Source organism: Falco rusticolus, chromosome 17, assembly GCF_015220075.1.
Source record: "Falco rusticolus isolate bFalRus1 chromosome 17, bFalRus1.pri, whole genome shotgun sequence".
Taxonomy (NCBI): Eukaryota; Metazoa; Chordata; class Aves; order Falconiformes; family Falconidae; genus Falco; species Falco rusticolus.
In genome coordinates this window covers 468,810-492,892 of record NC_051203.1, presented here as the reverse complement: position 1 = coordinate 492,892, position 24,083 = coordinate 468,810, and the positions used below count along the sequence as shown (strand labels likewise).

Here is a 24,083-nt window from a genome sequence, read left to right as displayed (position 1 = left end):
TACTGACCTAACAGTTAAAACTTCAGAGAAAGGGTCAGCGCCCCTCCCCCGGGGCACGGGCAGAGCCCCCACGGTGAGCCCCTTCCCCCCCTCCCCCGTGCGCTGGAAGGGATGGGCCGGTGGCCAGGCCTGCCTCTGCTCGCCCTTGGAACAACGGTACCCACAGACCATCCACTACAAGTTTAGGATGAGGAGCACCAGTTTTCTTCTCAAAAACGCGGGGATAAAATGGAATTGGCTTTTGGGAAGCATTATTTGCGCAGCCAATGGCGGAGGGAGGGCTCCGCTGCTCCAAGCCATCACTGCCAGAGCCTTCCCAGTTGCCAGCCCACGGGCAAGCAGGGCTGGGCCGGACAGCGAGTGCTGCTGCACTCCCCAGCCCAGGGAAGGCTGCCGAGGGAACTGGGACCAAGTGACCAGCCCCAGGGCCCCTTGCACAGCCTGCCGAGGGGCCACGTTGGGGCTGTGCACCAGCTCAGTGCGTGGCTCCAGCCAGCGCAACACCGGGCATCATCACCCAGAGCTGAGCTCTTCCCCAGCCTCACCCCTGCAGGGACACAGCAGTCCCAGGAGTCACACCCTGGCCTGGCTTTAGGGCTCCAGGGTCCCAGTGCATCCCGCGCCATCAGGAGCACCGCTGGTTTCCATGAGCTCTGGGAAGAGGCTCCTGCCCTTTGCTGGATTTTACCTACAGGTGACAAGTCAGCAAACCCACTTGCTTGTTGTACAAAATCAGTATCAAGTTTAGACTGAAATCTTAAACAGTGTCTGTAAAGGATGCCATACTTGCTTCGTATTTTCATTTTACACCAAAGGAACATCCACTATAAATCACTCACCTAATACCACAATCTAGAGAGAAAAACTAAGCTGCTTCATCACCTCTGAACAGCTGCCCTGCATCACACTCAGAACTCAAAGCTCTCTGGCACAGAGAACGCTTCGAGCCACACTACTTTTGTGACACTGAGTCTAAGAGTTTCCCCAAGAGTTTCAAGGATGCTTAAACACCAGTGGTTTCTGGTGTACAGCAAATAATGTCTTTTTGTAATAGCTCTGATGGAACATGTCCTCTGGGAGCTGGAAGACCGTGCTTAGGAGGGCCATTTCTGCTGGTAGTCACACACAGAAGCCTCCTGCGGGACTGATGGAAAAATACTCAAGACAGGGAAGTTATGATGGAGGAGAAAAACCACTTGCTGCAAAGATCTGAAGGTGAGCAGAGCAGGGAGATAAAGAGATGATCCAAGGATAAAAAGCCTTGAAGGGAGGGCAAAATGGCCCAGGTCTGGATAAGATGGAGATTTAAGGGAAGTAGTAAGCCCTGGAGGGTCTGTATACCCCATGAGGCATCTTACTTTGTCTTTCCACCTTGCTGCCTGCTAATGTAAACACTTCATCAACACAAATGTGTACTCTTGCATACTGCCTTGTCTTGTATCCTCCTCCTGCTGTGACATCTGCAGTGTTTGTTGCATTCAGGGGATTAAGGTGGCACAGTACCGTCTGGCTTCAAAATCAACAGCTCTGGATGCTGTGGTGAATTCCCCAAGTATTACAGAAGCATAAAATGCAGAAAGGAAAGCAGATTTCACTCAGTTGGAATGAGAATGCAGACACTCCTTCATGGTTCAGCTGACTGTCATTAATTAAAACCTTTTATTAGATAGGCTTTCTTCAAGCCTGTTTGTTCCCAGTGAGCAGAATTTCCTCCTTTGCTGCAGTTCAGCATTATACCCAAGAGACACAGCAGCTGCTGTCCCAGCAGTCACCTAGCAGAGCCATCAAGAAACAAGGGATCAGTCCATCCTGCAGTGAGGAGCATCAAGGCTTCTGACCAAAGCAGAGTACTCCTTACTACATCAGGGATTTTTCCTTGGCCATTCCTCTACCCTCACTCAGTTGTGCCCAGCCCTGTGCCTAGACATGAGCTCTGAACAGAGGTCCATCCAGAAACCTTTCCATCTGAGGGTCCCTTTACATACCATTTGTTTGAAGGAAGCCCCATCAACCCATAGGGATGTTTAGCTAATCCTATTTTGTATTTTCTTGGGTGGGAACCATACTGTGAACTTTCATACTAGTGTAAACCACCCTTTCACTCCTCTGTACCAGCCACCATCTGTCTGGAGCACCTTGTTCATAAAGCCTCTGTTGACTTGCTTGTTTATGTATGACTCGGACATGGCAAAAAAAACCCCAAAAATCCTATCTTTTCCCCTTTTATCTACATGCCCATGCTATCCTAGACCACCTTTCCTTTTCAGACAAAGGCTGGGCACCAGTTCAGAGTAATTCCAGTTAAGTCAGCACCAACTCAGATTGATACTTGCTAAGTTTGAATTGCATCCCATCTGTTTGCAGGCGCACACTACGGAGCTGTTAATGCCCCTGCTAAGAACGGGCAGTCATGAAGGGGAGCTGTAGAGAGGAGGGGGGCCTCAGGCAGGACAGGGCACCATTCCATCCAGCGGTCTGGAGTCTGTTCAGTTTTATTCTGTATCAGAATAAGAGCTTTTACTGCAGCCAGTTCCTCTGGCACCCACTGAGTGCTGTTGCCTGGGACAACAGGAACATGGAGATGAGCTTTAGGAAAGAATATACCCTGGCCCTCCAAGCAGACAGAAGATATCTGCACTTCGGACACTGAGAAAGCTAACCAAACAGCTCCCAGAGGCTCCACAACTAGCAATACACTGAAGAAAAGATGCTGATACTACACAAGCTTCACTCCAGAATTGCCTAGAAGCAAACTGGAGGAGATCCAGCCCATGAGAGGTCCAAGTTTTAGACTACCACATCCAGAGACAATCAGCATCACATATGGAGTTTACAGTCAGGTTGTTGGGTTTTTTTTTTAATAAGTCATAGATAAGTGAAACTCCATTGAAGTCAAAGCACTCGTTTCATCAGCAGAGAGATCAGCCTAATTAAAATACTATGTGTTTAAATGATCACAATACAGGGCAGGGAAGGAAATATGCTGAGCCTCTTAGGTCTTTTAAGAAAATAGGTTCCTGGGAACAAACAGATTTAGTAAGCAGAATCTATGACAGATCAAACCAAACCAGTTTTCCTGGGCAAACCAGCAGCCAGTAGAAACCTGCAAAGCAGTCTGAGTTTCATCATCAAGGCTACAAAAGGGTTTTACATTTTCCAGAAAGCCAGCTGCTCCCAGAGATGCTGATGCATGTCAGTCCTTGAGAAAAAAAGACTATTACTGTCAAGCTGCTGCAATCTCTGGATTCCGGTTAGAAACATGGGAGTGTCCTGGATATACCAGGCTACAGACATTTTATAAGCACAGCTTCCTGCTCATAGGCATTGCGCCGACTCTTGCTTTGATACTAGGTACCCAAACTGCTTGTCTCCTATTGTGTCATGCCTAACAGCCTCAGCAGAAACATTCTTAGATTGAAAATTAGGTACTTTGCTGGCAACTTTTGCTACAAGAGAGACACTGGTTTCAATACATACACACCCTGGCACTTTTCTGCCTTTCCTCTAGAAGCTGTAGTCCATGCCCTGGCCTGCTCTGAGCCAGCTGACATGCCCACTCACTGTCTCCTGTGATGCTTGTACACTCTGGAGAAGCCTAACGAGTACCACCAGCTCTTGACTCCTCAGACTGCAGGCTGAAGATGTCAGCCACAGGAAACCCTGCAGAGGGGCCGCGCTGGAGGGGCAGGCAGGAAATCTGAGCCTCATCCGCAGGCTAGACCCGAGCTGGCTGAGGACGGAAGTCCCACAGCTGCACACAGCAACTCATGGGGACTATGTCAACAGACAGGTAAAAACAGCTGGTGAGCATGTGGAGGACTAAAATACCTCTGCTCAAATATGGAAAGTCCTCTGCAGTTGTTCAATTGCCTTCAGCATTACTTTTATTAATAAAATTCTTTAAGTCCCATACCCTATCATTAGCTAACTATTAAAGGCTGAGCAAAGTCTTACTCCAAATCCTTGGCCAGCCTGCTGTAAGAACAAGGATAAGCAAACCACAGACATAGGAAGCACTGGAAAGGCATAGCTGAGGTGCTGTTTCACACACCTCACTTCGCTCCCAGGCAGCTGCTGACTCATACTCAACAAATTAGGGTTGTACCTCGTTGCTCTTCAGCATGCTAATAGCAAATGGCAGCAGCATGGGACACAATCTGCTTCCAGGCAGGACATGCAGAGGGTGGGATTCTTCCGGTTAAGTGTGGAGGCTGACAAGGGACCAGTCCTCAGTGGAGCACTCTGACAGTCGGTGAGGCTTTAAGGTTCATTATCTTAAAGCAGGTGTCTAAAATAGGTCAGAATAACCTCACCCTAAAATCCCCTTAACTTCTCTGCACTGACTGCACAAGGAGCCTTGAGTGGCTAGTTCAGCTCCAGACCTTGATGCTTGGGAATGCGAACCCCGCTACAAAGCCCTGGCAACAGAACAACTTGGGAAATACAACTTGCTATGATGCATAAAACCATAAAGCTTATTTTTTTCTTAGAAAAAAACTACCTCAGAAATCAAGACACAGCTTCTCCACCCCCAACCCCTTGGCTGCGGCAAAACAGTACCATCACAACTGTTCCCCAAAAAGTATCTGAACTCAGCTGTGGTTTCTACACAAGGCAACAATGAGGGGGGGACACCCCAACAAAAAACAAACCACCAAAAACCAAACAACTGAGAAGACTGTACCTTCTGCCAGTCTTGCAAAGGCAGCTATCACAAAGTGGTGACGCGTTGCACCGCCACAGATAAACCCACTGCCCTCCTCTCCACAACTCAGCGACTCTGTGCAGGCCCAGGCAAGGAGGGAAGCTGGTTTGGCAGAAAATGTTTAATTAACAAATCTTGTTCCTAGTCAAGCTTCCTGCCTCTGCTACAGCTGAAATCCTCCTTGATCACCCAGACAGACACTCCAAGATTCACTTGCTTTTAGACACACAAAGGGTAACACTAAAATGGCAATAAGGAGACTTCATTGGCTTGTGCAATAGCATTGAATTCAGGAGATCCTTGTACTCAAGTAGTCCACAGCTGCATTCAGGATGGATTTATATGCCTAGTTCAAAGGTGCAGATACTACCCAAACCCTCAACCCCTGCAACAAGCTACTAGCCAAGTTTCAAACAGCAAGTACGCAAAAAGTCATCTAAGCCCTTGTGGGTCACTTAGACACTAAAGATTTACAGTCCTAGGCTGAATGGGCAAGGGAGTCAGAACATAAGAAAACACTTGTTTTTTAAACCACTATCATTCACTGATGAAAAGCCATGGAAAAACTTCTTCTAGAAATTATTTAAACATGCAGAAATAGCTGCAAATCAGTCAGGTACACTGCAGAATGTGTAAGAGCCACAGGAATTAAGGCAGATCAAGTATTTCAGACAGCACTGATGACAAAGGTGACAATGTAAGCAAAGGTGGTAAGAAACTGCATGAATCACACAATGAGGCAGACTGATACAGAATCTGGTAGATGGCACAGGTTTAAAACCAGCTGGGGAGCCAGAAGGCATTCAAAGGGGAAAGGATGTGATTAAACAACCTGGCAACAGAAAGAACAGGCCCTCAATGTACTGGGTTGTAAGGGGTTTTTGCAAAGGAAGCCTGGCTTAACATGTCCATACCTGGAACCACACACATCTGATTAAAATTATGTAAAATCTTCAGTCTCCAACAGAATTTAGAGCATCTTTTGCAAGGAAGTACAAGACTGAACAACAAAAGCACTCTAGTGACCACAAGTACAACAGTGAGGATTGCTGTACAACAGTAAGGATTACTCTTGATCTGCCAGCACCTACAATTAGCAAAAAATTGCAGTATCAGCACATACATGCTTAGAAAAGTGCAATAAACACATATGTGTATTTAGTATGTTGAATCAAAAGTAAACAAGGTCTAAATCAATATGCACTCAGCCTCATCAGGCAAATCTAACACATGCAGGCACACTTACTAGATATTAAATACTTGTAGGCAGTGAAGATAATGAAGCCAGTGCACATATGCTGTAATAGACAAAGCTGGAACTTAAAACACACTGTTGATATCTGCAACAGCAGTGAACAAGTAAAGAAACAGACTCAGAATTTGAAAACAGAAAAAGGAAGATAAACACTAAACACAGCAAAAAGTAAAACAAGAAACAGAAGAGTACTCTGCAAAGGACTGCCAGTAATTGTTGCCTGAATTATGAGGGAATCAAGAGAAAAGGAAACCCTCCATTTCTGGGTGCCATATGTGCTTACTGCAAGACATTAACACAATTTTCAAAAGCATTTGTGGACAATAGCAGAAACTGTTCTATGATGAACTCTGAGACGTGACTGGGACACTTCCATACGTACATGCACATGCTTTTGCCTTCCACATAAACACTCCATATAAGTTGTGAAGAACAAAGACAAAAACTATTTTGTCCCAGTCAGCAGAGAATAGTCCAGCCTGTGGTTCGACAGCAGCTGTAACTAACCCACAGTACCCCATGCTTCCCTGATCCCTGCTCCAGCACCCAGCTGATCCTACACTGAGCCATCTTAGTTCATGACAGCAAAAGAAGATTGTGCCCTTCTTCCCACAAGAAGGGATAAGTTTTTTTGCCAATTTAACACAAAACTTGGCACCAGAGGCAGCATAAGAGCGAAAACACGATTGTACAGCTGAGAAAAGAGGGAGGACTGGGACAGTGACAGCCAGCAGCTAAGCTGGTTTAACAGCAGCTACAGACATAAAACTGAAAGTAACTGCACGGGACACAGCTTTGACAGCTTGTGCAGGGTTACACAAGATCAGCTCCAGAACCGCTGGAAAACAATGCCAGGCTCAATATGGTACATTAGCATCTCTTTGAAACAATGCATACCAGTAGTGCTCACACAAGGCAGGTTCTACAAACTGGATTTTGAAATAACTGAAAAGCCACAAAGATCTCTACCTTCAGTATCACCAACTGAAAAGTCGCTTCTGCAAGTGGCAGTGGTGCAAGACTCTGAAATGCATTTGACAGCTGTAGCCACAGAGCTCTAACAGAAGAAAAAGCACCACGGAGATGCTTAAGGTCTTGGCAGCCTTCTTGAAGAACGCTGCTCGGAATTCATCCCTAATTTGAAGCACTGCAACAAGCCACTCACAGCAGCAGCCTCTGAAAAATGAACTTGAACATTGACAGCCAATAACCTCACAGAGGCCATTGTCACAGAGAAAATGACAGAAGTGACAGACTAGAACTGCAAGGTAAGAACAGATTATCACGAAGTTTGAGCCACTCTGGCCAGAGGAATTTGTCTCAATTCAAGCCTCTAGAAGTTAATTAAATGCATAGTTCTGGACTTGACACCTTAGGCCTTCAACAAGCACATAGGAAATTCACTTAAATCTAGCTTTACCACCTCAAATGAACAGAAAAAGCCCTTTACTCCTGCTTTTTTTTTTTTTCCTCTTAATCCCCTTGACATTGCAAAAGAATCCTAGTGCACCTAGCTCAGACTACAGACAGGTAACTCACTTTCCGGTATAATGTTTGGAGAAGTGAATCTTATCCATGAAACATCAGGCATACCTTTTGGGAGAGTTACAAACTGCATTAAGTACCTCCTTCACTGATCTCTGTTCAATGAATTGCCCGAGTAGCAAAGCTGACAAATTTAAGCAGCAGAATACAGAGAGACCAGCAATAGCATCTCACCGATTCAGTCCTAAAATGTTTAGAATTAAAAGAACTGCAGCTCTTTAGGAAGAGTTGCAAACAGGCCCTCAACACAGTGCAATACCGGTTAAATATCCCCCATCACCTCCAACAGGTAACAAAGCTGAAGCGGGAGAAATGCCTAACCAGTATTAATGCAACACATTTGGGACAACCTTTCTGGAGCCCCGATTGTATCCATATGGACAGAAACTAAAGCCTGTGAAGTTGTCTTGAAGAATTTTTTTCAATTTCTCAACGACCATCTGATTTCCAGCCCCAGACCTTATAAAGTGAATTTAAATACTCCTGCCTATGATCAGGACTCCTCACTTCTGGAAGCCCACAAAGAAAGGCTTAAACCCTTATTCTTCCCTCAGCCTCAAGAAGCACTCAGTTTTGTGGCTGAGTAACACAATTACTGTTGCACATAGACCCAAAACTGAATGGCCACTCACACACACAGAGTGGTGTCACACAGGAAGCCTGGGACAGACCTTAAAGCAGAACTGAGCTCATTAGTCAGTGGGCTGGAGTACTTCATTTTAAAGGGACCAAGATGCATTCCCTTCTTAGTGAGGGTAATTCACTGAACACCTCCCGAGTCTTCCTCCATTTTTAATGATTCAAGTATTAGGAAAAAAAAGACTTCCTAAATATTTCTGGACCATTTTCTAAACCCTCACATGTAGTGTTTATAGCTACTGTTTTCTAGTAAACATTAGAAAGGAAAAATTTAACTTTTTGTGCTCAAGTACTCTAAGCTCTTAACACAGACCAGGGAAACTAAAACAATGCAACAAACCACGAAAATGCTCCTGAAAGATGACTGCAAGGTTTACAAATTACTAAGGAAACAGGACAGTATAAGAACATAGAACATCTTTAAACAAGTTGATATTTTTGTTACATGAAGCTGCCCATGGAAAGTAGGGTCGTCAGAAAGCCAATGGCCAATGAACTGGCATCAGAAAGATGCAGAGACCGGGTTTTAAGCAACTCCTCTCACAGAAGAGCTCTACAGAAGGCACCACTCCTCATGCGACTCAGCCTTTCTTCATTTTTTTTAGTCTCCTGGTATTTCTCAGCCTCTTGTCAGCCAGCACCTACAATACCTTCAGAGCAATGTAATTTCTCCCACTTCATCATGCTCTCATTCCTTCTCTTAATTAACAGCCACTTGAGGCTACAAACCTTTAATCCTCTTGCCCAACTTTTAGAAATCTGTAGATCAAAGTCTTTGCACAGTTTGGGAGTCAAATAGTTAATCCTCCCCCTAGTTCACACCAAGGTAGAGGGAAGGGAGTAATCATTATCGGTTTGCCAATACATGCAGAGAATCCCTACAGCATTTCCAATGGAGTTCTGCAATATGATGGAAAATTGTTCTTCAGGTCTTCACCACTGAATTTGTCTATAAGTCCAGTCCCCAGTTCCAGAGTTCAAACAAAAAAAATCTTTTCTTTTCAAGTAATTTATAAACATGATTTAAGAATTGGCGAGATCAGGAGTCACCTACTACAGTGTCTTATTCCTGGCAGGAGCCTCAATGACACTTCCTCTGTACTTTCCCAACTTTGGTAATTCACAGTTCCTATACAAGATATGGTATCTCTACATTTATTTCCCTGGTTAATTTGTCTTCCCAAACTTAAAGTTCATAAAAGAAATGTGAACTCAAAGGTACAAACACATTGACTGAAAAATCTGCAGAACAATTTGAATCTTAGGTTGTTAGAATTCTTCAGCAAGAAAAGTGAAAAAGCCATCCCATTACATTAAAACGGCTCTGCACTATGAGTAGTGACAAGTTTAGTTTTGCTTCTGTGAAACATCTCCTACATAAAGGAAAATATGACCTTGTGCAAAGGCAAACAAAGTTCTATTTGGCAGAAATGCAGGCATTTAAAAACATCAGAAAAGGGCATGGGGTGGCACATTAGCAGTATTGTATTTCAGACACCACTATCTCCACTGTTAAATACTCATGCAGATTTGACTGAAAAAACATAGTCCAGCACAGAATTACCTCTTCCTTGCTCGTCTTAAGGGAAGTTGCCAGAGTGGAAGCAGCATGTCAACAGAAGGGCTAACAAGATTGAAGGCTGGGAACAAGGCAATCAAAACCTATGTGCCCATTTTCAGCACCATACTGACAAAGTAATGAAGTGACACTGCTCTTCCTTAGCTTTTTTACTAGCTCCTCAAAAATCTTCACAATAAGTCACTGTAAACTGGCCCAGGAGACATCCTTCCTCACTATTACACTGTGAAGAAAGGAAGAAGGTAAAGCCAAAGAATCTTTACTACCAAGTTTATTAACCATTTTTTCAGGTAACACTTTGTATTTTCCTAAATCACTGCCAAAAGCAGTGTGATTGAAATCTCTACTTTTTCCACAAGAATAACAGAGTCACTATTGTTTCTTTACTTCTTCACTTACAATTAAAAATCTTAATTACCAATTCTAACTCCAAAGAGCTATGCTCTCCTAAACCAGTTCATGCGTTTCAGCAACAGGCTGTTAGGGTGAATGTTACCTGTCTGACAGTTCAAAATATCTGAGGCACAAAAGCCCTTTCTGAATTTTGAGGAAAAATTTGCTCTGCAGAAGAAGGTGGCAGCATGTCTAGTTGCATGCTTATGTTACCTATATTGTCCATAATGCTAAAGACACATTTTTATCGTACAATTACACTGTGGCATGCTTACTATAGAAATGCACATAATTATATATAATAAACATTAACACATTAGAAAGTATTCATATTGCTTATTCAGAGGGCAGAGTGGGTGGAAATCAGATTCTTCTGCACTGCATTCCCCTGGAATGGCACCAGAACCATCTTAGAACAGATCTTACAGATAAGACCAGCAATTTACAACAAAGTTCACAGCAATCTGCCATGGGCTCTAGCTCACTTCCTCCTCCTCCACTTAGTGAGTCATAGAAGTAACTCTGTATCAGGTGATAGCTATTAATTGCCAATCTCCATACTGGAGAAAGCTGTGTCACCACACAGGTAGAGATATATTTAGTTACCACTAGATAATGCCTGCACTTCTGCCAGTGCAAACAGGCACATTACTTTTAAATCACAAGAGTGGAGACTTCTTACCAAATAAAACAAGCATTTGAAGTTTAGAATTAAAAAAAAAGGCTCTCGACAGGCTGCAAAGAAAGCATTTTCTTTTAAGGGACAGCTAACCTTAACCTCTGCAGGTTTAGGGCATTCACTCTTAGACTCAAGTTTTACTTCAGTATAGGATCTCCTCTACATTTCAGGGAACATGAACTACACATTTGTTAATGCAACCATACAGCTAGTAATTACAGCATTTAAGGATTTTTGCAGCTAGCTGAAGCAAGAGCAGTTCGAGCAGGATTTTCCAGCTGTAATTATCTTGGCTTCATATCTGAGAAAAACACTATCTTAGTTCAGCTCAGTATGCAGATGCCTACACTTCGAGCTAACTGCCCACTAGCTAATGCAACAGTGTTTCCCAATACTAATACAAAGAAAGTTTGAGTACTATGTAGGCTGAGAATGTATAATGTTATTTTCAGCATCGGTCCAATGACTGTGTGACATAGCATCTCTTGTCAAACTTTCCACCAGTGGAAGTTTATCGTGTTTCAGCTTACCATCTTGTCAAAGTAGCATTACATGTTATTTTTAAAAATTAAAAGCATAATGCATCTCAAATCTAATGCCTCATTGAATGAGATTCCCTAGTCAGTCCTAGTTTTTCAAAGAGCTCAGCATTTAATATGCAACAAGCCTTTTACAAGGATGTTGGAGTGCTGCGCCCTGCACAGACTCATCATTGTACATGCCCAGAGAAAACTCTGACACACTGCAAGCCAATTCCCATCACATAAGCAGCAGTGTCCTAAATAAGGGTGATACACATGTACAGTAGAAAAGCAGACAGTTTCAGCAGGAAATGAAGCATGCCAGCCTCAAATAATGAGATGAATTCCAGATAGAAGAGCCAAATCACTGCTGAAAGATCACACTGAAGGCCAGTTCAGAAATCCACTCCTACACAACCCCCTAACGCATATATTTTAAAGGAAATTATGGTGCTGGCACTTAAGGCCACACAGCTTTCTTCATGATCTGCTATTAGCGTAAGATTCCACACTAAAGATCTAGATAGACACCTGCAAGGCATGAAACAGTCCTTTGGATATTCCTCTCATGGGCACTGTCATTACATTAAAAATCCGAAAGCATGCACTAAAATGAAGTCGATCTGACTTGCAATGAATGTGACTGTCTCTTGGGTTATACCTAGCACATTTGCTTAATCATCCAATAAGTAGGAAAATAAGTTAGTTAACAGGACTTGAAATTCCCTACACTTCTGTCTACCCTGGAACATAAAAGCACAAAAGTAAATGAGAAACTCGCTGAAACTTTGCCATTCTCAACTATGCTGCCTGGCAGGAGGTATGATTTACACAGCATCTGTATATTCTGCGCAAGTCCATGGCTCACAAGACAGTCTGAGACACTCATTAGGTTCTAAAGGCCTAAAGATTGTTCTCCCCATCTATATAGAACTGGTAACTTCCATCTACAGTAAGTTAATTTCTCATCAGATCAACTCGACCCAATGCCTGCAAGCACACAAACAGGTTTTCAGCCTAAGCGAATTACTGGCCAGCCCTCACAGACCAGGCTGTTCTGTTAGACCTTCAGTCAACAGCAGCAGCCTGTTAATTTAAAAGTGATACACCCATCTAGAAGAACAAGTACACCCAAGTCAGTTACAAGTGAGGTTAGGGAAAGGTTCCCACTTTGAGTTGATGTCAAATACTGCAGCATTACCCAGTTACTGTAGGTTTCCACACAAAAGGAAGTTAAGGCATTTTTCATACCACAGCTAAAACTCCAGCTAAGCAGGTATGCACATTTTCACCAGCTAACACAGGCTTCAAGGCTTGCCTGAATCATACTCTGCTATTAAACCAGAAAACGTAAGGTTGAAACAGGACCAGGACATGAAAAAATTCTCCAGCTCAAATCTAGTCTTGGGGTGAGACTTTGGTATCCCATAATCACATTCAGTTGTCATCTTAACATATTTGACTATTCCACCTTTACTACTTCTGTGGGAGAGATTCCTCAGTCACCCAGCTCCAAGACAGAGTTAAAAATAGTAAGTTACTTTGTTTGTGGATCACTGCCCTGTTCCCCCCAAGCCTCCACTCAGACCACGTTGGACATTTCAGACACAGGCTGTCCACATCTCATGATAACCTGATTAGCCAAAACCTCTCCTGTTACCTGAGCTTACATGGAATGAAGAGGGATGGTAATTTTCCCATCTGTACCAATGGACTAATTATTTCTGAAAAAGAATGTTTCAGGGAAAATAAGCATTTGACCCTGGCCAGCTAAGTCAGAGATTTTGGTCCAGACCAGCCCCAGGCAAAAGACTGGCTCCACAGAGAACTGGCAGACAGGGACTGCGGTTCCTTTTGTGGGAGGACAAAGCAACACCAGGGCAACAACCACACTAAGTTCTGACAGAGAAGTGGCAGGTTCCTCATGCTATGGCACACACTTTCTGGACATCTCTTCCCCTTCCATGTTACTGCATCTAAGTTACTAGCCCATGCAAAGTCTAAGTATAGGAGAAAACTAATTCAAATAGCCTTTGGTTTTAAAGATGTCGTTGCATCTTTTCTGAAGGGAAATACAATGTTAGTTCTTGTTGCTTCTTGTGACACCAGCTTTAGAGCCTTGAGAAAAAACATAGCTAACTGATTTTTCAGCAAAAGCTCAACATGTTCTAGTCATGTATTCTGGGGGGAAATATGCACTATTAGCTCTTTAAATAACACCTTAAGGACAAGAACTCGTCTAACTATAGCTGAATAAAATAATCATGCTATCTTTCTCAGAGAGAAGTTCTCGGGACTTCCTGGACTACCGACTACTGCATAGAGTTAGTGAACGTACACAGTGTTTGGACACTACCAGGTGTCTTGATTAAAGAAGTTTATTCCAATTATTTGACATGATTTACACCACTACTGAAGAGGCAGTAAAGTAGCAAAGACTGGGAATTCACTTTTGTTGCACTTAATATTCTTCACCTTCATCTTCTCCATCCATCGAGTCTGTGCCCACTTCTTCATAATCTTTCTCAAGTGCAGCCAAGTCTTCCCGAGCCTCTGAGAACTCCCCCTCCTCCATCCCTTCTCCAACATACCAGTGAACAAAGGCACGTTTGGCATACATCAGATCAAACTTGTGGTCTAGACGAGCCCACGCCTCCGCAATGGCTGTAGTGTTGCTCAGCATGCACACTGCGCGCTGCACCTTGGCTAGGTCCCCCCCAGGAACCACTGTTGGTGGCTGGTAATTGATGCCAACCTACACGAAAAGCAGAAGAGACCATGAGTTTCTCTTGAACATCTGACATGACTAATCAAAGAAGTCAGACAACAGTAGTTGAATAAAATGTTTCACTCCCAAGAAAAGAGCTTAGTATAAGAACCTAAGCCTCCATTTTCCAAAATACAAACCAGGTACCTACAGAGCATCTAAAAAAAAATTATGATGTAACTGAGACTTGCCTTAAAACCAGTAGGGCACCAGTCCACAAACTGGATTGTGCGCTTGGTTTTGATAGCAGCAATAGCAGCGTTGACATCCTTGGGGACAACATCCCCACGATACAGCATACAACAGGCCATGTACTTGCCATGGCGAGGGTCACACTTCACCATCTGATTGGAGGGCTCAAAGCAAGCATTGGTTATCTCTGACACAGAGAGCTGCTCATGATAGGCCTTCTCTGCCGAAATAATTGGAGAGTATGTTACCAGTGGGAAGTGGATACGAGGGTAAGGCACCAAGTTAGTTTGAAATTCAGTAAGATCCACATTTAAGGCACCATCGAATCTGAGGGAAGCAGTAATGGAAGAGACTATCTGACCAATGAGGCGATTGAGATTGGTGTAGGTTGGGCGTTCAATGTCCAGATTCCTACGGCAAATGTCATAGATTGCCTCATTGTCAACCATAAAGGCACAGTCTGAATGCTCCAGAGTGGTGTGGGTAGTCAGGATGGAGTTGTATGGCTCAACAACAGCTGTTGAGACCTGAGGTGCAGGGTAGATTGCAAATTCCAATTTTGATTTTTTCCCATAGTCAACTGACAGGCGCTCCATCAGCAGAGAAGTAAAACCTGACCCAGTGCCTCCCCCAAAGCTGTGGAAAATCAGGAAACCCTGCAAGCCAGTGCATTGATCAGACTGAAAGAGAAAATACATGTGTTAAAGCAATCGTGTAGACATTAAGAATCCCAAAACAAGCTCAAGAGAACTCTGAATTTCTGACACATACCAACTGTTCAAGCTTCAGGAAAGTAATACTGAGTTTAATTCATCCACCAATAATCAAGAAGGTGTCTCAAAAAACCCACTCTATTCTTGGCTATTTTAATCCCCCTACATACTAGAAGGTGACCTCTCCACTACAAATGACTACCTCAAAACTTCTACCCCCAGTTCTCAGGCCAAAGCCATTAACAATGACCAAAAGCAGTAACAGTCAAAGAACTGCAGATCACCTTTCCCTTATACTGATTTGGCATTCTCTACCTGCACAAAAGTGGAGCAATCTCCTGTTCCAGAACTACTGTAATAATCCTGTAAAAGTTGCAAGCATGTAACTCAGTTCAGGGAATGGAGCTGTCAAAGTGTATTACACTGCCATTCCAGTTTAGTCTTCTCAGATGAAGAAACTAGACTGCCCTGTCCTCACAAGCACTTAGCTTGATTCCCAGGACTGACTGGAACTTCCAACAGCTTGTAAAAAGAGATTACAACCATGTTTTTCAGGTCAAAGTACAGCCTGCTGCAAACTTATCTTAGCTTTAATTAGAGACAGTGGCAGCCAAGTGTTGATAGTAATACCAGTTTTGATCTGCAAAAGGTACTTTTCAGTAACACTCATCTAGCATTCTGTATTAAAAGACCAGAGCTATACCCTGGATTTTTTTGTGCAATAACTTCTTACCTTTGTGAAACAGATTTGTTAAAGTACATGCTTAGCAGCTCTGAGAAGGAAACTCTAACCTTCTAAGCTGACATCTTCATAGAATTTGCCACGTGATCAAAGTACCCAGGGAGCCTGAAACATCCCAACTTACTGAGATGTATTTCTTTTCTACTGTTATTACCATAAAATTAATTCAGAAATTATAATAGCAGGAAATGCAAACAGTCTAAACCACACAAGCAAATGCTCCTATTTACACTTCCTTGCCAGAGTCACAGCCAGACATCAGACCTTTTCCAGCAGGAACTATGCAAATCTTAATTCTCAGTCCTGGCTTTCTGAAGTTGAACATGAAACTTATAAATTTTTGGACACCACATCAGCATTTTAGGCCACTCTAAGTCATATCTGACAGGAATCATCCAACCATTCTCAGCTGGCTAAGAATAAAACCAGATGCAGACGAAGTCCACAGATTCTCCTACCACAGAATAAATTAAAGCACAATATATAGGGCTATGCATTTTTGATAGCCTAACTTCCAAATCCTGTAAACCAGGATAAAAGTAGATGTTTAAGAGCCTTCAGTGAAGAAAAGTCTTACCAGCTTCCTGATACGCTCTAGAACTAGATCAATTATCTCTTTCCCCACTGTGTAATGACCTCGAGCATAGTTATTTGCTGCATCTTCTTTACCAGATATCAGTTGTTCAGGATGAAAGAGTTGCTTGTATGTCCCATTCCTAACTTCATCTGGGGAGACAAGAGGAATATTATTTATAAGAAGTTAGTTTTCTATGTAGATCACGTGTTTCAAACTCCTGAGGGTGTCCAGAATAAGGTACCTAAAACCCTTGAGATAAAGAAAGCAGCTTGATTTCTACCTATCAGTAGGTAACAACACTTAGTACAGTCTAAATGTTGAATACCTAAGAGAAATGAAGTTACTGCTTAAGAAGCTGTCCCATTTTACACAAGTTTAAATTTTTCACCTGCCAGAGCAACTTAAAAACTGGACTGTAGCAGCAGTATCATTCTTCCACAGTTTAAGACAATTTAAGGCCCACTTTGCAGATCGACATCTGAAATTCTGCCTTCCCCCCGGATTTTCCAGGCCCCCCAGGATGTTGCCTGACTGCTTCTGCAGCTGTGGGCAGTCAGAGCCTACACTGCTTGCTTACCCTGTACTTTCCCTTAATTGTACTTTCTGCCAAGTGTACAGAAAAATGTTCAGAAGGAACAGGAGATGCTCTTGTAGAAATATTCAGTTATTCAAATACTGTGCTGTAAACTCCAGCACAAATGGCTGTGTTATAAAGTAACCACACAAGTGAACACACAGCATCTCCCAGCAGTTACAGATTTGGAGATCTCCACTAGTTATCAGAAATATGCACTTATATCTAAGCAGGCTAAGGCTCTGTCCTACCAGAAAGGTATAAAGACACTTGGCATAGCTTTGTCTCTGGTTTAGCTCAAGCCATTCCTGAGTTGTATGCTAATGCAGTACTGTATGCTTTAATTAAAATCAGGTGGAATGCAAAGACAGCTTTATTAACTACAGATTAAGTTGCCTGCTTGCATGTTGTTTTTAATCTTAAAAAGAGTCAGGAAGACAAAGATAAGTAAAATTCAAGATTTAAAATACAGCTACTATTCGAGCCAATTTAGACTGATCAGCTAGCACTGCAGCCTGCAAACCGATATTCTCAAGTATTTCCAAGACTGCACCAAAATGAGAATTTGGAGAAGTCTACCATTCAAAACACATACATTTAAGACTTTCTGCATTACCACCCCAAATTATAAAGGTCAAATATGGGTAAAAGGGAAAAAAATAGAACCTAAAAAAAACCCATAGCTGGTAGGGGCAACAAGTCAAGATGGTTTGGGGAAGTAACAAAACTTGACAAGTAAGGAGGATCCATCATTGGACTATGAACGTGTGCTAGAATAAAGAATTTAAACTTTAGGGTACAGCTAAACCAAGTTTTCCCCTGGACATGCTATCTTTCATGGTTTTAAGTCCAAGGCAGATTTTTAAAGACTTGTGTTGAATTCCCAGACATGTTACTGTGCTGTTTCTTGGTGGAAAGTCTGATGGTATTTTACCACCACATCCACAGAGCTGGTGTACATGTACAGCAGTCCTGCTGCTTCCACTAAGAACAGCACTGATCTGGAAGCTCCAGAAATCCCTGGTGAACACACGTGGCAGCTACAAAGCTGCTGTACGCACAATATTTTTCTTCATAAGTAGTTAGAATTATGCCAGCCGAGCCCAGGAAATATGGGATCAATAATTTTCAAATAAGAAGGGCAGGTATAAAGAAAGAAGGCTAGCCCCCAGAAAGGCTCATGTAACCTTTAACAAAAAAAGTCTAACTTTTTTAGTATTGCCAAGTATTTCATAGGACAACCTTTTGTCATCTCCCCATACTACAGCTGTATCATTAACAAGTGCTGGAACACCATCTTTTACCATTTGTCCCAACACTTCCCAGCTACTCACCCCCAGAGGGAAGGTAAGAACTTTGTCACCTGTTCTCCCTCACCTTATTTCTTAGCCTTTTCTGGTTGCTTAGAGCCACCACCTGGCCAGCAGCAGAGGAAGCAACAGCCACAGGGCTCAAGAAAACAAAAAGCCAGACCTGCAACAGCTCCTAGGAATATTAGTGTACAGCCAAGGGTGCTTTGGCTCATTCCAAAGTTCAGTCCAGCACTCCCACCCTTAACCCGCTCAACAGCCTTCTGCTCTCCTGCAGAAGTTCATTCTACTGTACTATCCACAGAAAGTGGTCTGGAGTGTTACAATGCAAATAAGTTTTAGCAGACCCAGTGTATGGGTGGGTATGTAGGAGTAGGCTAAGCCTAGTCACTCATTCCCCTTCCCACCTCTTACATATTGCAGAAAGATACAAGCACAGACAACAGACCTCACTCTTCTGTGAGAGCCCCAAATCACTACTTAAGACAAGACAGCCACAAAACCAGCTCCAGTAGAATTACTTCCAGCACACATGTTGGTGAGAGCAAAACCAAGATCCACAACAAAAGGGAAAAGGGTCTTGTAGAGCTGGGGAGCTCACACTGGGCTGTCAGTGTAGCTAATGCCACAGAAAGGACTGGTCAGGGGCTGATGCATGGGATCACATCAGAACACTAAGAGCCCCTGTTGCCAGAGGTTGGGATAGGAGTAGTTTTCAGGTTAAGAGTGGATTGTTGTTCAGAGATAAGACAACAGGAAGTTAAACTGCATGTTTGGAAGTCCCAGAGTTTAGGCTAGCAATTGAGACTCATTTCTGCAAGCACCATTCAAGCTACAGAGAATAAAAGATTGTTTTGGGAAGCACAGGAATCATTCCAACATACAAAAAAATCTGCTTAATGATACATATCACATCTTTTTAAAAGTTTTCTATTGACTGCTGTACACATTATGCCACATAACCTCTTGAAACAATAACTAGTTCCTTGCATAGCAAAAGCATGAGGCATATTCAGAAGACCTATTTAATTCCACAGGCTGGCAGAAGGTAATACTTAAATTTTTTACAGCTCCAGAGTGCACATTTGCCAGTTCAATGAATATAAAGCCAAGTATTTTCCATCACTAGGAAGCTACAGGCAAGCTTTATGCAGCAAAAAAATTAAAGCCCTAAAGCATTTTGCAGGACTAGAGAAATGGATCCCTTAGTCAAAAAAGTTAAATCAAATCCTACGGGATATTCTACAGCCACTTACAGAGGTCACTGTATTTACCTATTACTGCTGGTTCAAGGTCCACAAACACAGCACGAGGGACATGTTTTCCTGCACTGGTCTCACTGAAGAATGTGTTAAAGGAATCATCACCTCCACCGATGGTTTTGTCGCTTGGCATGGTACCATTGGGCTGGATGCCATGCTCCAGGCAGTAGAGCTCCCAGCACGCATTGCCGATCTGCACACCAGCTTGACCAACATGGACTGAGATGCACTCACGCTGTGTGGAGAAAAAAAATTGGATCACTCAGCAGAAACAGCAGTTTCCTTGTTTAGAAAACATTCAGCACACACAGCTTGAACTCCCACACTGCAAAGCTATTACAACACTGGCCTTATTGTCTTGGTGTTAGGGGCATTTGCCCCAAAATACAACAGAAAACAAAAGCCTCTTTCAGTCATCATCCTCCTCCACCCAGAAAGACCCTTTTAGGCACTGTCATTTTTACATACTCATTCATCCTTGTTCTTCCTATCCTCAGCCAGACAGAAGAGTTTGACCAACTCTTCCAAATCCTTCAGACATCTCCTATATCCATAGGAAACACTGAACACTTAGAAAAACTGATGACTACACCTGTCACTGGCCTAAGCATCCAGAAAAGCATCACCATCAGAACTCCAGCCCCAGGAGCACAGCCACTAGAGGGTGCAAACCCTTCTGCAAGACCCAGGGCCATTTTGTTTAATACCCATAAAAATCAGAAAAAGATATTATCTTGATCACTTTAGGGAACTTTGCCATTATGTAAGAAAGACTTTGCTTAAACCCCTTAGTATCACCCCATAAATATGGAACATTAGGCCTCACATCACACTGCTGTATGCAAAGTACTAAACTCCTTTAACACTAGAAAAAACTACCTCATTTAAGCTATGTAGAGAATAGTTCATGTCAGCAAAAGGATTATTTATACCAATTTATGGATTCCCAAGTTGCCTTTGATGTCCAGAGCACACACTCAGCTTCCTCATTATTTCAGCATAGGATTTTGAATATTAAAAGCCAAACCACAATGAAACTATCTCCAGACTCCTGGTCCATCCGTGGCATTTCATATTTAACTTCTGATTTTGAGTTACAGTTAGGCACACTCTAGAAAAAGCCTGCATGCAGGATGATTTTGAGTAACAGTCATATAACGATGTTAATGATGTTCAGACCCTATGACTGGGTGGTGGAATTTTGTCCCCTGAAATTCCAGGATAAGCAGGACCTGGAACTGCCTAGTCCATATCAATAGTCAATGCAGAAAAGCAAGAGCACTGTCCTTTCAATTTCCTTGGGAGCCCCAAGGAATTAGTATCTGTATTTGCCAAAAAAGCATTAAGTGTCCTCAACCACAGCACTGAACAGCTGAGAACTGCCATTTTTCAGCTCTCCGTCCAAGCTGTGTGTTCAGATATACAGATTCCAGAAGAGCAATCTGCATCCTCTCTGCAACCAGCCTTACTTAAAGCTGCTGCCACACTGCTCTCCAAGGCCATTCATCATAACTCCATCGCTTCCAAGCTGAAACACCAGGCTTGGCAAGGTACTGCAATAGTAGAGAACAGCCAGCCTACACAGTTGTGGAAAAGGTGACAGAAAAAGCAGCTTCAGCATGCAACCTACCAAGGCTGCACTGTTGCCAAGAGGCAAGGCCATGGCAATGAAGCAGGCATCCTTTCAGGAAAGCAGGAGGACAGCCTGCAATTCTTCTACAGCAAGAGGGGAAAAAAAGAATAGAGAAATACCACCACTTCAGTGTGGAACCTCTCCTGTACTGAGGTCCTATCAATGACCTAAGCCTTGTAGTGAAGGTCCTAAGCAGCCAGGGAAGGTCACCAAAAGTAAGCGTGTAGGGACAAGCATGGCCAAGCAGGGTGAATGTATGGAAGATGTCAGATTATATATGGGCTTTCCAGCATCAAATGAACTAGCACCACTATTTCAAACTACATAAAGCAAGAGCAATCAATCATTCACATTCCAAAGATAGAATTTAAGTATTTGAAAGTACAACTTTGTCAACACAGCCACAGACCAGGTCCTACAGATGCCATGTTAAAAAAAAAAATCACAGTGTGTTCACTTTGACAAACTACAAAGTTCAGCACTTGGGGCAGGGTAACTCCCTGCATCAGTACAAAGCAACAATTAATTGTGAGGCAGCCCCACTGAAAAGATCCTGGGGGTTACCACAGACACCACCCTGGATGTTCAGCAGGGCATTCTCATCCTCAATAAGGCAGACAACGTGCCCAGCTACAAGAAGCAACACTTCCAGCACACCAAGCCTTTCCTCTGCTCTGCAGGAGGGTTCAGGTCAGATGTTAACAGGCCGCTGGGAGATGGGGCTGGGTGTTAGGAAAAGCTTCCCCAGCAAAGTGGTGCAGCCCTGGAACAGGCCACCAGAGGTGGGATCTCCCTCCTTGGAAGTTTTCAGAACTTGGCTAGACAAAGTCAGTGACAAAAACCTGGCCTGGTGCTCCTGTTAGCCCCTTTGAGAGGTCTCTTTCAACTGCTCTCCTGCAACTCCAAGTACTTTTAAGTAGTATGTGGCTATCTAATGAAACACAAGCCTTTATTAGACACTAAGAGACTGCCTATTTTGCTCTGCATAGCTTTTTCACAGCAGGAGTCTTACAGCATCAAAAACACTAAAGAGAACAAAGTCTGAGCCTTGACAATACAATCTCCAAGTTGTAAAGACAGGCAAAAGATAACTGCCACACTTATTGCAACTCTGGGCTTTTACACATCACTGATTGAAGTCTCATAGTAAGGTTTAAATATGTACTACGGCTAAGTGCAGCTTTCAAGCCGTAAGTCAGGAAGGACACAGAATCCTTACGTAGTTAACACTAAATGCTCTCCCCCCCACTGTTCTCAAGCATGGAACCAGCTTCAGTGAAAACTCCAAGAATCTTCCCAACTCAGCCTGAACCTCTTCAGCATCTATTTATCTCCTTTTACTGTATGATGCTCCAACTTGGCTTGTCTTCTGTAACTGCCCCTTCATTAGCTGCAGACTGCTATGAGGTGTCCCCTTGCTGTACTTTGCCAGGCTGAAGTAGCCCAGCTCACTTCAACTGTAGTGGTGGACCATGTTCTAGCTGCCTTGTTCTCTCCAGCACTGTACTTGAAGTACAGCTCCATCTCTGTGAAGCTGATGAAAAGACAAGTTTCATAAGAACGGCTGTACCAGCTCAGCCCAAGTTCAACAGCATACCACAGCGAGGAACGGGATTTCCCTAGGACAAGACTCAAGGCAAACTGCAACCTCGCAGAGGTGAGGAACTGCATTCACTCTCTTGATTTGGCTTAATTTAAAGGTGTGACCATAAACAGCCTCCCACAGAAGGGTAAAAACAAGATAAGGACATCAACACATCCCTCCAATATTCTAATGTCTAACTATTTTCAGTTCAACAAATACTCCTTATGCATTCACAACTCTACAGAAGCAGTCTGCTACATTGCTTTAAACCCATACAACCTTCCAACATCCACAATCTCTTTCAAAAAGAGAAAAGCTACAGGGTAAAACGCCCACGAAGAGAAAGGCCTCACGCTTGTCCCAGCCTCCAACTGACAGATGCCGCTGGTGCGGCACATCGCTGCGGCTGATCTCTGTCCTCCTCGCCATGTCTCAGCCTTTATCACACCCCGCAGATATCCCCTCAAGGCGGACTCCTCATTCACAAGCTCATTCCACCTCAGCTTTATTGCCCAGCCTGCCTCAAAGTCCACCAGCAGCCCACCGGCCCCCTCCCCAACCCCCGCCCTAGGCCACAGCCGGGCCCGGCTCCAGCGGGGGTAAGGGCCAGGAGAGGCCGCAGGCCGCGGCTCCAGGACCCCGCTGCGATGGCCGCCCCCACCCAGCGCCCCCGCGCTGTTCAAGCCCGCAGGTGCGAGCGCGCCCCACCGCGGCCCCGGGGGCTGCCCGCGCCCAGGGCGGAGGGCCGGGGGCACCGCCGCCTCACAGCCGGCCGGGGCTGAGGGTCCCGCCGCCACCGGGCAGAACCGCCCCGCCGCGGGCCGCCATGTTCTCGGGAAAGCTGCCACCATTTTGGGATAAGGCCGCACGGCGGGACGCGACACCGTGAAGGCCCATCGGGGCGGGGCGGCGCGGCTCGGGGCCCGCCGGAGCACGGCCCGGCGCGAAGCCCAGCCCCCCCCTCCCCCGCCCCAGGCTCACGGCCGGGGCGGACCCGCGCCTCCCGCCGCGGACGGGCAGGCCCGGCCCGCCCCGCCCTTCCCCGCGCCGCCTCAGCATGCGGAGCGGCGCCAGCAGGCCCGCAGCCTCCTCACCATGACTTGGGCTGGCGACGGGCAACGCTAGGAGCAGCAGACGCGCAACGAGTCCGGGCAGCACCTCGAAAGCGGCAGCCCTTCCCGGGCCCACCTTATATAGAGAGAGGGACGGGATGGCTGGTTCCTCACGCCTTGTTCATTGGCTATGCCTCTCCCGGAGGCGTGACCTCCTCGCGGCGCTATTGGGTGCCTCTGCGCGGACTTCGTCCGCTCGCCCAATGGGAGCCAGGCCCCGGCCGCGAGGAACGCGCCCTGCTGTGCGCCATTGGATCTCAGGTATGAATTTCAATTACCTGCGCTAGCTATTGGTTGATT

General features: G+C 44.4%; 1 protein-coding gene across 1 annotated transcript; it reads right to left on the bottom strand.

Moving 5' to 3' along the window:
* Window positions 1-13,676: 13,676 nt before the first annotated feature.
* On the bottom strand, window positions 13,677-23,892 carry LOC119158335 (tubulin alpha-8 chain). Its single transcript, XM_037410109.1, has 5 exons — window positions 23,766-23,892; window positions 19,466-19,688; window positions 16,308-16,456; window positions 14,275-14,955; window positions 13,677-14,071 (listed from the first exon to the last, which is right to left on the bottom strand). Exons 1-5 carry the CDS (start codon window positions 23,766-23,768, stop codon window positions 13,778-13,780), a joined length of 1,350 nt encoding a protein of 449 aa, XP_037266006.1. The 5' UTR covers window positions 23,769-23,892; the 3' UTR covers window positions 13,677-13,777.
* Between the last annotated feature and the right edge of the window lie 191 nt (window positions 23,893-24,083).